This window comes from Ovis aries, chromosome 20, assembly GCF_016772045.2.
Source record: "Ovis aries strain OAR_USU_Benz2616 breed Rambouillet chromosome 20, ARS-UI_Ramb_v3.0, whole genome shotgun sequence".
NCBI classification, from domain to species: domain Eukaryota; kingdom Metazoa; phylum Chordata; class Mammalia; order Artiodactyla; family Bovidae; genus Ovis; species Ovis aries.
The window spans coordinates 26,871,323-26,885,973 of record NC_056073.1 but is presented as its reverse complement, the minus strand read 5'-3'; the positions used below and the strand labels follow the sequence as shown (position 1 = coordinate 26,885,973).

The 14,651-nt window shown below is 42.8% G+C and overlaps 1 protein-coding gene and 1 pseudogene across 8 annotated transcripts in view; one reads left to right on the top strand and one right to left on the bottom strand.

Moving 5' to 3' along the window:
- The window catches only part of LOC106990117 (BOLA class I histocompatibility antigen, alpha chain BL3-7-like), a 40,606-nt gene that overhangs the window by 19,298 nt on the left and 6,657 nt on the right, over positions 1 to 14,651 (bottom strand). For 4 of the 8 annotated variants that reach the window (XM_060403295.1, XM_027958890.3, XM_042237449.2 and 1 more), the window contains 3 exons: positions 14,592 to 14,624; positions 14,397 to 14,444; positions 13,950 to 14,250 (listed from right to left, as the gene is read on the bottom strand). The exons of the other annotated variants lie outside the window; for them this stretch is intronic. In XM_060403295.1, the coding sequence (XP_060259278.1) occupies positions 14,428 to 14,444; positions 14,592 to 14,624 (50 nt within the window). In that variant the 3' untranslated portion in view covers positions 13,950 to 14,250; positions 14,397 to 14,427. Of the gene's footprint in view, positions 1 to 13,949; positions 14,251 to 14,396; positions 14,445 to 14,591; positions 14,625 to 14,651 lie in introns of those variants that run through there. 8 annotated transcript variants of the gene reach the window in all.
- On the top strand, positions 10,690 to 12,564 carry LOC114109551 (tetraspanin-3-like; annotated as a pseudogene).

Sequence of the window (14,651 nt, the reverse complement as noted above, 5' to 3'; positions counted from 1 at the left end):
CTCAGGGGGCTCTTTCTTTACTCAGGAGTTTCAATTTCTCTGAATTTCCGTTTCCTGGCTTTTGGGAAACAAGGAAGCTTCTTCAGTTCAGTTCAGTTCAGTTGCTCAGTAGTGTCCGACTCTTTGCGACCCCGTGGACTGCAGCGCTCCAGGCTTCCCTGTCCATTACCAACTCCTGGACTTTGCTCAAACTCATGTCCATCCAGTCAGTGATGCCCTCCAACCATCTCATCCTGTGTCGTCCCCTTCTCCTTCTGCCTTCAATCTTTCCCAGCATCAGGGTCTTTCCCAAAGAGTCAGTTCTTCTCATCAGGTGGCCAAAGTATAAGAGTTTCAGTTTCAGCAACAGTCCTTCCAATGAATATTAAGGGCTGATTTATTTTAGGATTGACTGGTTTTATCTCCTTGCTGTCAAAGGGGCTCTCAAGAGTCTTCTCCAATACCACAGTTCAAAAGCATCAATTCTTCGGCTTGCTTTTTTAATAGTCCAGCTCTCACATCCATACATGACTACTGGAAAAACCATAGCTTTGACTATATGTACCTTTACCGACAAAGTAATGTCTCTGCTTTTTAATATGCTGTCTACATTTTTTACATTTTTGCAATTCCCTTTCTTGCCATCTCATTAGAAGATCACGGGATTTTCATGTTTGCTTCTACATTGAATCGGTTATTTTGATTGAAATCTATGAAAGTAAAAAGGCCCACACATATGTTGGAGAAAGAAATGGCAATGCACTTCAGTATCCTTGCCTGGAGAATCCCATGGTCAGAGAAGCCTAGCAGGTTACAGTCCATGAGGTCACAAGAGTCGGACATGACCTAGCAACTACACCACCACCACCACACATATGTAGGAGTAGTATTTTTAATAACCTTTTCAGGTAATTATGTAAGTTCATCTTTGACACAAGTCTAAAACTACAGAATTGGTAGGTTCTTAAAGGTTATTTTCAAAGTGGACCTGAAATTCTATCACTGACTGTTTACTGCTCTGTTACATCAAAATCCCTAAGGCTTTTTTCCGTATTGAACCTCTTATACTAATATAAGATTTTTTGTAAGTAAGACATTGTTTTGCTAAGTTACATAAATCTTCCAGTGTCGTTCACTATTTCAAGTGAAGACTGTATTCCACACAAGAGAGGGTAGTTCAGCTCATACAGATTATTTTCCTTGAGACACAGTACCTTGGAATGTAGCAGAAGCTCTTAATGTATACTTCCCATGTCATCATAGAAGATACTTTGGTTTTTTGAGAAAAAGAACTATATTAGCATTTTGAGATGTGACCATAAAGTTGATTTTCCTTAGGGAAACAGCTCGTTTTTGCAATAAGAAATGCAACATAACAATATCTGTGCAAGATGCATGTTAAGATTAGAACACCATCTTCTGAATTTCATCTAAGCATGAGAAGTTTGACAGACCACTATTCACTCTTTTTCAAAATTACTCTAGCACAAGTGAATAATAGCAGATTTTAGAATTATCATAGCATTCTATATCGCATTATAACATGACATGCTTTACTTCAGTTCTCTTGCAATGTATCAGGTCTTTTAGAGCATCATCAGAGAAAGTACGACATTCACCAAACATGCTTACTTCAAAGGAAGCACATACCTATTTTATGCATTAGGTTTACCATTCATTGTTCAAGAAGGTTCAGTTCAGTTCAGCTCAGTCGCTCAGTCGTGTCCGACTCTTTGCGACCCCATGAATCGCAGCACTCCAGGCCTCCCTGTCCATCACCATCTCCCGGAGTTCATTCAGACTCACGTTCATTGAGTCAATGATGCCATCCAGCCATCTCATCCTCCGTCATCCCCCTCTCCTCCTGCCCCCAATCCTTCCCAGCATCAGAGTCTTTTCCAATGAGTCAACTCTTCAGATGAGGTGGCCAAAGTACTGGAGCTTCAGCTACAGCATCATTCCTTCGTCAATTAAAGCCCATATTTAAGCTTTAGCTCCATAGGAATACAGTGTATGCTGTTGTTGGCAGAGAACAAACCAGGTAACTCAAATCATCACCTCATCTCTCTCTCACAATTATTACAATCATTGCTCATTATTCTCACTCTGATGTTTCTTAGAATATAGAGGATTTTAGCAAAGTTCCCCCAGGAAGGCAGACTTTGTGCTCTGGGGACAGGAGACAGTATGGACCTTGGCTCTGCTCAGCAGATCTCCCCCTTTGCCTGACTCCACTTTGATCTACTGCCCACCTTCACGTGGTCTCCTAGGGTGTCAGGGACATTCCCATTGTCTTCTGAGCAGACCACTTGGTACCCAAAGATTCATATCACAAAGCAGGGGCAACATGATTGAAAAACATCTCTAGTACATTACATAGACTGTCAAAAGCTGTTTTACACAAATAGCTGTTTATAGATGGCTAGAGAGACAGGACAGAGGTGGACACGATGAGGGACTGGACACATAATTTTACATGTCTGTGTGTCACAGAGACAGCTTATGTCAGGGGCACACCTTGTATTTGTTACCTGTAGTGGACTTTCAATAGCGTCCAAGAGAGATTAAAGCAGAAAAGCAAATCGATGTACCTTAAAGAAATCCTCTACGTTTATAAAACTCTTATAAGGCTAATTTGGAGAGGACAGCTAGCGAATGGGTCAGTGTGTTTGTCATAAGCAGCAATACACTGCCCTCTAGGGGCAATGTGAGGAATGGTAGACTGCTGCAGGGCTCCTTGACAAATCAGCAAAAGAAGCCCATTTTCCAACTCGCCACCATCACCGTCCTGCTGTTAGAGCAGTCCCGTCCAACAGAACATTCTGTAACGAAGGAATCATTCTATATCTGTTTTGTCCAGTCAGGGAGCCATTAGCTTCGTGTGGCTACTTAGCACCTCTAAAGTGGCTATTGTGCTGAGCACTTTAATTTTATTTACTGAGTGAACTTTTAAAATATTTTTATTTGTTTTATCGAGGTATAAAATACAGTGTTGTGTTAATTTCTGCTGTACAGCAAAGGGACTCAGTTATACACATATATATTTTCTTTTTATATTCTTTTCCACTATGATTTATCCCAGGATACTAAATACAGTTCCCTGTGCCATACAGTAGGATCTTGTTATTATCCATTCTATTTTTTTTAATATTTGTTTTCTATTTACTTGGCTCTGTCTGGTCTTAGTTGCAGCATGAATGATCTTTGTTGTGTCGTGAGAGATCACTTCATTGTGGGGCACTTGCTCAGTTGCTCCACAGCATGTGGGATCTCAGTTCCCTGACCAGGGATGGAATTCTCACCACCTGCCTTGCAAAGTGGATTCTTAACCTCTGGACCAACACAGAAGTTCCCTGTTTATCCATTCTATACATAATAGCTTGTATCTAGTAACTCCAAACCCCCAGGCCATTCTTTCCCCAACTCCCCTCCCTCTTGGCAACTACAAGTCTGTTCTCTATATCTGTGAGTCTGTTTCTGTTTTATTTAATTTCAATAGCCATGTATAACTTGTAGCTAGCATATTGGCCAGTGCATATCTCAGTTCAGTTCAGTCACTCAGGCGTGTCCGATTCTTTGCAACCCTATGAACCGCAGCACGCCAGGCCTCCCTGTCCATCACCAACTCCCAGAGCTCACCCAAACCCATATCCATCGAGTCGGTGATGCCATCCAGCCATCTCATCCTCTGTCGTCCCCTTCTTCTCCTGCCCCCAATCCCTCCCAGCATCAGAGTCTTTTCCAATGAGTCAACTCTTCGCATGAGGTGGCCAAAGTACTGGAGTTTCAGCTTTAGCATCATTCCTTCCAAAGAACCCCCAGGACTGATCTCCTTTAGAATGGACTGGTTGGATCTCCTTGCAGTCCAAGGGACTCTCAAGAGTCTTCTCCAACACCACAGTTCAAAAGCATCAATTCTTTGGCACTCAGCTTTCTTCACAGTCCAACTCTCACATCCATACATGACCACTGGAAAAACCATAGCCTTGACTAGATGGACCTTTGTTGGCAAAGTAATGTCTCTGCTTTTGAATACGCTATCTAGGTTGGTCATAACTTTCCTTCCAAGGAGTAAGCATCTTTTAATTTCATGGCTGCAATCACCATCTGCTGTGATTTTGGAGCCCCCCAAAATTACGTCTGACACTGTTTCCCCATCTATTTCCCATGAAGTGATGGGACCAGATGCCATGATCTTCGTTTTCTGAATGTTGAGCTTTAAGCCAACTTTTTCACTCTCCTCTTTCGCTTTCATCAAGAGGCTTTTTAGTTCCTCTTCACTTTCTGCCATAGTGCATATCTAGAGTATTCTTAATTTTCAGTCTCTTCCTCCCAAAAGATACTGTGTGACTCACAGGTTGATGTATATTAAAATATAATCTTCACATGGAAATCATGGATTTGTCTATGCGGATCTTGTGTGTTTTAACGAGAATGTTCAGACATTAAGCAAACCCTGGTTTATCACCTTAAGGTCATAAGAGTTCCAAACTGCCCATCACTGGAGATGATCTTTGTCCTTATTACACTGAGCACTTGTTGCTTTCCTTAACCTACTTAAACATAAGTAGACACAGAAGTCTTCATTTAACCCAAGAGGAAGTATTTATTGAACACAACAGATATCGAATATCTTGTAGGCTCTGTACATACTTATAAAATTAAAGCAGAAGAGGTAATCTTAGAATCCACCACCTTTAAATAATTTTTAATAATTTTATTTATGTGTTTATTTTTGGCTGTGCTGTGTCTTCATGCTGCACGGGCTTTCCCCTAGTTGCTGGCAATGGGGGCTACACTCTAGTTGCAGTGTATAGTTTTCTCATTGTGGTGGCTTCTCTTGTTGCAAAGCACAGGGCCGAGGACATGCGAGCTTAAACGGTTACAGCTTGTGGGCTCAGAAGTTACAGCATGCAGGCTTTAGAGTACAGACTCAGTGGCTGTGGCGTCCAGGCTTAGTTTCTCCACAGCATGTGGAATCTTCCTTGGCTGGGGATCGAACCTGTCTCCTGCACTGGTAGGTGGAATATTTACCACTGAGCCACCAGGAAAGCTCCACCTTAAAATTCTTAACTTCTTCTATACTTTCCCTTCAAATTCAATCAATTCTTTTTCCCTTCACCCTTGGACCCCTCTCTTGTAGACAAAAATATACATGAATTTTTTACACTTGGGGAATACAGAGTTGTATGACCCAAAGATGAAAAATCATAGAAAACCATAAATTGTCTCTGTGTCAACCAGACACTCACAAAGATACTAATATGAGCACATGCTCCTATTCAAACTCAGACAGGACTTTGAGCTTGACAGGACTTCCTGGACAGTCCAGTGGTTAAGAATCCACCTGCTAATGTAAGATATGCTGGTTTGATCCCTAGTCATGGAACTAAGATCCCACCTGCCATGGAGCAATGAAGCCCATGTGCCACCACTAAGTGAAACCATGTTCCCTGCAGCCCGTGCGCCACAGTCTGTGTGCTGCAAGGGAGGCCCTACACAATGCAAGGAAGACTGCCCACGCTGCAAATAAGAACCAACACAGCCAAAGAAATAAATTCTATTTTAGAAAAAAATAAGGAGAAAAAAATTATTAATTTTTTTGGAAAAATTTAAAAAGGAGTGGAGGGAGGTGGAACTGAAAATCCCCTCTTACTCAGGAGAGTGGGCTGACTTGGGAAATGGCATCTGGAGAGTGCAGGGTGGGGGCCACTGAGGTCTGTGCTCATCAACTTAGAGAGAAAAACTTCCAGTACTTCCAACAGCAGGAGGATGCATAAGAAACAAAAAAACAAGCACAATGGAACAAAATATTTCCAGCAGGAGGATTACAGTTCTTTTTACTTTGTCATTTATCACTTTCAACACTTTATTACTTGTTTTACTGTTAATATACATTAAATCATATATCATACATTGCACATATACATCATAATCAGAATTATAAAAGTTTGTCTAAATTTTTAAGAAGGAAGGCAGGTAGGTAGAAAAGTGAAGAGCTGGGGACACAGAGCTGGACCTGCTGGGCTCCATTCCTGGGCTCTGGGGTGTAAACTCACACAGCCTTTTCTTCTGGGTTGCCATTCCCTTCTCCAGGGGATCTTCCCAACCCAGGGATCAAACCCACGTCTCCTGCATGGCAGGCGGATTCTTTACCATCTGAGCCACCAGGGAAGCTGAGCCTCTGCACAGATGCTGCCGTGGATGTCAGAGCACAGAAGCCCCAGCCATTGTTCATTACCTAGGAGTGTGACCCACATCTTCACACCTAATGAGTCTGGGCCTCTGGAAATCAAATCAACACTTCTGTTACTGGACTTAATTACATCCCTCCCAACCAAATTCTCATGCTGAATACTTAAGACCAATGAGACTGAATTTGAAGATGGGTCCCTTAAGGAGGTAATTGAGGCTAAATAAGATGGTAAAGATTATCCCAAAATGATAGGTCTGGGGCATTATGATAGATCTGGTTCCATTCAGTTCATTTGCTCAGTCGTGTCCGACTCTTTGTGACCCCATGGATTGGAGCACACCAGGCTTCCCTGTCCGTTACCAATTCCTGGATGGGTCCGGTATCTTGATTTAAAAAAAAAAAAAAAAAAAAAAAAGAGGCACCAGGGATAGCTTTCTCTCTCTCTCTCTTCCCACCACTCCCCACTTTTTTGTGTGTGCTCATCGAAATTTGCAGGAACTTAGTTCCCTAGCCAGGGATCAAACCTCTGCCCCCTGCAGTGAAAGCATGGAGTCCTAACCACTGGACCATCAGAGAATTTCCTCTCTTTTTCAATTCCCCTCTGCTCACAGAGGAAAGGTTGGTAGCCACAAGAATTCATTGCTGAAAATCTTTAAACTGTTGATACTGAGAATGCCTTTGTGAGGATGAAAAGTTGAAAAATGTTGAAAGGCCTCTTTTTGACCTCTTCCTCCCAAGGACACAAAACATCCTCCCCATTTCTGACACACCTCTCCTCGTGGGGCATACCCCAGTGGATAGAAATGACTGGGAAGTTCTGCTCCACCAGGAGCTGGGCCAGGGCAATGTAATGCTGCACAGACCTCATATGGATCATTACGTGTGTGGGTGTGTATATAAGGGGTGGGGGTTGGTGAGAATGAGGGGATGTGGGTTCCCAGGCAGGCTGCCTTAAAACTCCCTGAGCCCACAGCCTCCCTTGCACATGGCCCTCCACCAGAGGGCCCAAGATGCACCCCACAGACTGGCACAGGCGCTCGACCCAAGACTCCCAGGGCCCTGCAGCCAGAGACTCCTGGACCAAGGTCCACTCCTCGGTGGGCAGGCACCAGTCCCAGGATACTCTGGGCGCAGCACCACCCACCAGCCAGCTGATGCCAGCCCAACAACCAGCCTCACAAACCAGTCAGCAGGCGCCAGCCCCGTTCACCAGCGGCAGTACAACAGCCATTCTGGGACTAGAGGTGTGTGCTTGTTTCTGGCCCTGTCTTCTGTCGCGCTGATCTATATGTCTGTTTTTGTGCCATCTAGTCAATTAATCTACAACAAAGAGAGCAAGAATATACAATGGGAAAAAGACAGTCTCTTCAATAAGTGGTGATGGGGAAACTGACAGCTACATGTAAAAGAATGAGATAAAAAAAATTTCCTCATATCATACACAAAAATAATCTCAAAATAAAGACCTAAATGATGTCAAACTGATCAGTCCCAACGGATCGCATGGACCACAGCCTTGTCTAACTCAATGAAACTGTAGCCATGCTGCGTGGGGCCACCCAAGCAGGACGGATCGTGGTGGCGAGGTCTGACAGAGTGTGGGCCGCTGGAAACAGTGAATGACAAACCACTTCAGTGTTCTTGCCTTGAGAACCCCATGAACAGTATGAAAAGGCAAAAGATATGACACTGAGAGAGGAACTCCCCAGGTCGGTAGGTGCCCAATATGCTACTGGAGAAGAGCGGAGAAATAACTCCAGAAAGATGAAGAGACAGAGCCAGTGCAAAAACAACACCCAGTTGTGGATGCATCTGGTGATGGACGTAAAGTCCGATGCTGTAAAGAGCAATATTGCATAGGAACCTGGAATGTTCTGTCTATGAATTAGAACTAGTCAAACAGGAGATGGCAAGAGTGAATATCAACATTTTAGGAATCAGCGAACTAAAATGGACTGGAATGGGCAAAATTTAATTCAGACGACCATTATATCTACTACTGTGGACAAGAATCCCTTAGAAGAAATGGAGTAGCCCTCATAGTCAACAAAAGAGTCTGAAATGCAGTACGTGGGTGCAATCTCAAAAATGACAGAATGATCTCTGTTCATTTCCAAGGCAAACCATTCACTATCACAGTAATCCAAGTCTATGCCCCGACCAGGAATGCTGAAGAAGCTGAAGTTGAATGGTTCTATGAAGACCTACAAGACCTTCTAGAACTAACACCCAAAAAAGATGTCCTTTTCATCACAGGGGACTGGAATGCAAAAGTAGAAAGTCAAGAGATAACTGGAGTAACAGGTAAATTTGGCCTTGGAGTACAGAATGAAGCAGGGCAAAGGCTAATAGTGTTTTGCCAAGAGAATGCGTTGGTCATAGCAAACACACTTTCCCAACAACTCAAGAGAAGACTCTACACATGGACATCACCAGATGGTCAATACCGAGATCAGATTGATTATAATCTTTACAGCCAAAGATGAAGAAGCTCTATACAGTCAGCAAAAACAAGACTGGGAGCTGACTGTGGCTCAGATCATGAACTTCTTATTGCCAAATTCTGACTTAAATTGAAGAAAGTAGGGAAAATCACTAGACCATTCAGGTATGACCTAAATTGAATCCCTTATGATATTATACAGTGCAGGTGACAAATAGATTCAAGGAATTAGATCAGATAAAGTGCCTGAAGAACTATGGACTGAGGTTCATGACACTGTACAGGAGGCAGTGATTAAGACTATCCCCAAGAAAAAGAAATGCAAAAAGGCAAAATGGTTGTCTGAGGAGGCCTACAAATAGCTGAGAAAAGAAGAGAAGCTAAAGGCAAAGGAAAAAAGGAAAGATATACCCATTTGAATGCAGAGTTCCAAAGAATAGCTAGGAGTGATAAGGACGCTTTCCTCAGTAATCAATGCAAAGAAATACAGGAAAACAATAGAATGGGAAAGACTAGAGATCTGTTCAAGAAAATTAGAGATACCAAGGGAATATTTCATGCAAAGACGGGCACAATAAAAGACAGAAATTATATGGACCAAAGGTATTAAGAAGAGGTGGCAAGAATACACAGAAGAACTATACAAGAAAGATCTTCAAGACCCAGATAACCACGATGGTGTGATCACTTACCTAGGGCCAGAAATCCTGGAATGTGAAGTCAAGTGGGCCTTAGGAAGCATTGCTACAAACAAAGCTAGTGGAGGTGATGGAATTTCAGTTGAGTTATTTCAAATCCTAAAAGATGATGCTGTGAAAGTGCTGCACTCAATATGTCAACAAATTTGGAAAACTCAGCAGTGGCCACAGGACTGGAAAACATCAGATTTCATTCCAATCCAAAGAAGGGCAATGCCAAAGAATGTTCAAACTACCACACAATTGCACTCATCTCACATACTAGGAAAGTAATGCTCAAAATTCTCCAAACCAGGCTTCAGTAGTAAGCGAACCATGAACTTCCAGATATTCAAGGTGGATTTAGGAAAGGCAAAGGAACCAGAGATCAAATTGCCAACATCTTTTGGATCAGAGAAAAAGCAAGAAAATTCCAGAAAAACATCTATTTCTGCTTTATTGATTACACCAAAGCCTTTGACTGTGTAGATCACAACAAACTGTGGAAAATTCTTCAAGAGATGGGAATACCAGACCACCTTACCTGCCTCCTGAGAAATCTGTATGCAGGTCAAGAAGCAACAGTTAGAACCAGACATGGAAAAACAGACTGATTCCAAATTGGGAAAGAAGTACATCAAGGCTGTATGTTGTTGTGAAGAGGAACTAAAAAGCCTCTTGATGAAAGTGAAAGAGGAGAGTGAAAAAGTTGGCTTAAAGCTCAGCATTCAGAAAACGAAGATCATGGCATCATCCCATCACGTCATGGAAATAGATGGGGAAACAGTGGAAACAGTGTCAGACTTTATTTTTTGGGGCTCCAAAATCACTGCAGATGGTGACTGCAGCCATGAAATTAAAAGACGCTTACTCCTTGGAAGAAAAGTTATGACCAACCTAGATAGCGTATTCAAAAGCAGAGACATTACTTTGCCGACTAAGGTCCATCTAGTCAAGGCTATGGTTTTTCCAGTGGTCATGTGAGAGTTGGACTGTGAAGAAAGCTGAGCACCAAAGAATTGATGCTTTTGAACTGTGGTGTTGGAGAAGACTCTTGAGAGTCCCTTGGACTGCAAGGAGATCCAACCAGTCCATTCTGAAGGAGATCAACCCTGGGATTTCTTTGGAAGGAATGATGCTAAAGCTGAAACTCCAGTACTTTGGCCACCTCATGCAAAGAGTTGACTCATTGGAAAAGACTCTGATGCTGGGAGGGACTGGGGGCAGGAGGAGAAGGGGACAACAGAGGATGAGATGGCTGGATGGCATCACTGACTTGATGGACATGAGTCTGAGTGAACTCCGGGAGCTGGTGATGGACAGGGAGGCCTGGCGTGCTGCGATTCATGGGGTCTCAGAGAGTTGGACACTACTGAGCAACTGAACTGAGCTGAACTGACCCTCTCCTCCCTGCTGTGCTGATCGTAGCTGTAGGAGCCTGGCTCTTCATTACTGGGCTGATTGGCTGCTCTGCCACCTTCCAGGAAAGCTGCTGTAGACCTGCCACATTTGTCGTCATCCTACTCTTAGGTTTTGGTCACAGAAGTTGTTGTAGTGGTTTGGGGATACATTAACAGAGCGAAGGAGAAAAATGAGGTTGATCGCAGCGTTTGGAAAATATAGAAGACCTACAGTGGAACCAACCCTGTTCTGCTAGCTGGGATATTATGTTCCGAGACAGCTGTCCTGTTGTCGCATTCACAACTCTTCTCACTGGGAAAACACAGACTGGTTCAAAGAAACCAAAAATCAGAGTGTCCCTCTTAGCTATTGCAGGGAGACCGCCAGTAGCTGCCATGGCAGTCTGGTCCACCCCTCTGACCTCTATGCCAAGGGGTATGAGGCTACTAGAAATTGTGAAGAAGCTACAGGAAATCATGAGGCATGTTGTCTATGCGGCTACTGGGCAGGCTCTGTGCCTGCATCCTGTTGTGCAGAAGTAGAGAGCCTGCTTACAAGCTCCTCATCACCGGCAGAACCTATGCATATAGAAAACTCACCTGAGCTTTTTAGTCTTGTTCTGATTTGGAAGGTGAATCAAGCAAGTCCATTGCTATTGGCTTCCTGAGTTCATTTAGTTAAAGCACAGGTACATACACAGGTGTTGAACAGAAGAGCTTAGCTCTTCCTGTGTCCACCTTCCTACCTACCCACCTATGGCTTTTCCTCTGTTCTAGCAGACTCTCCATGTCAGTGAGTGTGTAAGCACGCCGGTAAATGTTCTAATCTCAGAACTGTTTGCGAGTTGCTTAGTGTGGTAGAATTAAAGGCAGATGTGGGCCTGCTTCTGTCACTGCCAAGCTGTAAGGGAACTGCTGACGAAGTATCACAGGGTCCTTTCAGTCTTCACAGGGGAGCACTCTTGGCCAGAGGTTTTTGACAGGAGAGGGAGGCAATCAGCTGTCTGGTAAAAGTTATTATTATACCAGATGGTGCCCCTCATCAGTGTCCTTTAAAAAATATATACTACAGTCCAGTAACTAGCTCAGTGGCTATCTTACAAAATGGCTAGAATAGATTTTAGAATCATATGGTATGTGTCTTGGTTCATCTTCAAAATCAGACTGATCTTTGAAACTAGCGGTTTTTAAGCAAAGCTGGCTTTATGTGTGTGTCTGCTCAGTCACTCAGTTGTGTCCAATTCTTTGTGATCCCATGGACTGTACCCCACCAGGCTTCTCTGCCCATAGGATTTTCCCAGCAAGAAGTGGGTTGCCATTTCCTCCTCCAGGAGACCTTCCTGACCCAGGCGTTGAACTGTCTCCTGTGTCTCTTGCATCGGCAGGTGGATTGTTTACTACTGAGCCACCCGGGAAGCCCAAGGAGTATAATGTGTGCTGCTGCTGCTGCTAAGTTGCTTCAGTCGTGTCCGACTCTGTGCGACCCCATAGACAGGAGCCCACCAGGCTCCCCCGTCCCTGGGATTCTCCAGGCAAGAACACTGGAGTGGGATGCCATTTCCTTCTCCAGTGCATGAAAGTGAAAAGTAAAAGTGAAGTCGCTCAGTTGTGTCCGACTCAGCAATCCCATCGACTGCAGCCTACCAGGCTCCTCCATCCATGGGATTTTCCAGGCAAGAGTACTGGAGTGGGGTGCCATTGCCTTCTCCGCTGTTGTTTAAAAACAATTGTTGTGAGTTAGAAATAATGTATCCATGTAGACTAGCAAAATAGTATGTAAATGTGATCTCAGTTGTAACTAGAAAAATCTAATTCAATAAACTCTGTATTACTCTCAAAAAAAAAAAAAAATAGCTTTGCTGTTGTTATTTGGCCACCCTAGGTGGCTTGTTGGATTTTAATTCCCCAACCAGGGATTGAACCCAGGCCCTCAGCAGTGAGAGCTCGAATAGCTAACCGCTGGATAGCCAGGGAATTCTCAGCTTTGTTGTTATTACTACCTTTGGAACAAACCCTATTTCAACAAAAATAATGTTATTGAAACTTACTTCAGGGGTAACATTTTCTTATACTGGGAAACTAATCAAATATCTGAATTATATGAAGAGCACATTTATCACTGTTCTCAAAGTTAGAAAACTTTCTAAGTACAGCTTTCTATCGAACAGGTATTTTATAAACAGTTTTGCTGTACTACTATATTTTTAAAATTATACATTTAAATATTAAATCTAGCAATGCTTAAGAGAATGAAAAGACAAGCCATAGGCTAGGAGAAAAAACCTACAAAATACATAACTGACAAAGCACTGTTATCCAAAATATACAAAGAACTTAAAGTTCAACAATAAGAAAAAACTTGGTTAAAAAATGGGCCAATGACCTTAACTGATACTTCATGAAAGAAGACATATGGATGGCAGAACAGGACATGAAAAGATGCTCCACACCGCATGTCATCAGCAAAGTGCAAATTAAAAGAACAGAAGAGTACTGCAACATACTTATCTGGACAGCCAAAAAGCAGATGTGGAAACACCAAATGCAAATAAAATACGGAGAATAAAGAAATCTCATTCATTGCTGATGGGAATGCAAAATGATACAGTCACTTGGGAAGAGAGTTTCGCGATTTCTTACAAAACTAAACATATGCTTATACAATCCACTAATTGTGCTTCCTGCTATTTATAAAGAGGAGGCAAAACCATACACACACGGAAACCACACCCAGGTGTCAATTTTTCTATCCTGAGCTGATTTAGCATAAAAGAACAGCAAGATTTGTGATTTATAGACTTTCCTTTTTGTTTGTAATTTAAGAACTGAAGGCTGGCATTCACTTTTTGTTGATATTCTCTAAGCTTCACTGTACACACACAGCTTCTGTCAGATAGAATTGCCCATAATTAGCTGAAAGTTGAACTACTCAAACTAAGATTTCAAGTTAACATTATATCTTTTTCTTTTTCTTTTTTTTTGCAGGGGTGGGGGCATACCGCAGCATGTGGAACTTCCCCAACCAGGGATGGAACCCATGCCCCCTGCAGTGGGAGCACAGAGTCTTAACCACTGGACCATAAGGCAGTTCAAAGTTAACATTATATCTGACCAGAAAGTAGAGTGAATCATTTACTTTAAAAATAAAATACATAAAAATTACAAGGACTTTGTCAATCTAACATATGATCTCAAAAGGCAATGGCTCAATTAGGAACCACTCAGCCACTTTCAAAATATGTTTTTCAAAATGATATTTTTTACACAGGTTTATTGAGGTAGCACTTATATACAACAAAGAACTGCACATATGTAAATAAACAATACGATGATACACAAACACCTATGATACCATTACGCAATGGTGGGGGGAAGAAATGGAGGCCATTGTGGGCAGGGGTGGGTCAGCCTCCCCACTTTCTCACATTACACTATTAGGAACACAGACACATTCAGACACCTCTACGAAAAGAGAAGTCTAGGTTCTGAAGTCATAGAGCGAGGGCGTGAACACAACTTTCTTCACTCAGTTCCACACAAGCCATCGGTTTCACACTATAGAAGAAAATAATCAAGAATAAATTCAGGTCAGTCATCATAGGTGGGGACATTCTGAACAAATTTCCACTACTCAAAATGTTCAAATCCAGACATCCCCATAACCCAACCCCTCTCCCACTTCAGGCCCTCCAGAGTCTCACCTTTAGGAGTCATGAGAGATACATTACGGCCTCAGATACTGTCTTCTCCTGGGATAGAACAGAACTTGGTCAGAGCCCACAGGAGTTAAGACTAAAGGAGACAATACAGGGTGGGTGAACCCCCCCAGGGGGCTCCCATCTACGCTATCTCAAGAGTCTCAGGGTTCACCCATACACACACCTGTCCATACTTACTTGCAGTCTGAGCATAGCTCCCTCCATCTCCATCTGTGGGTAAAAGACATCATGTGAGAG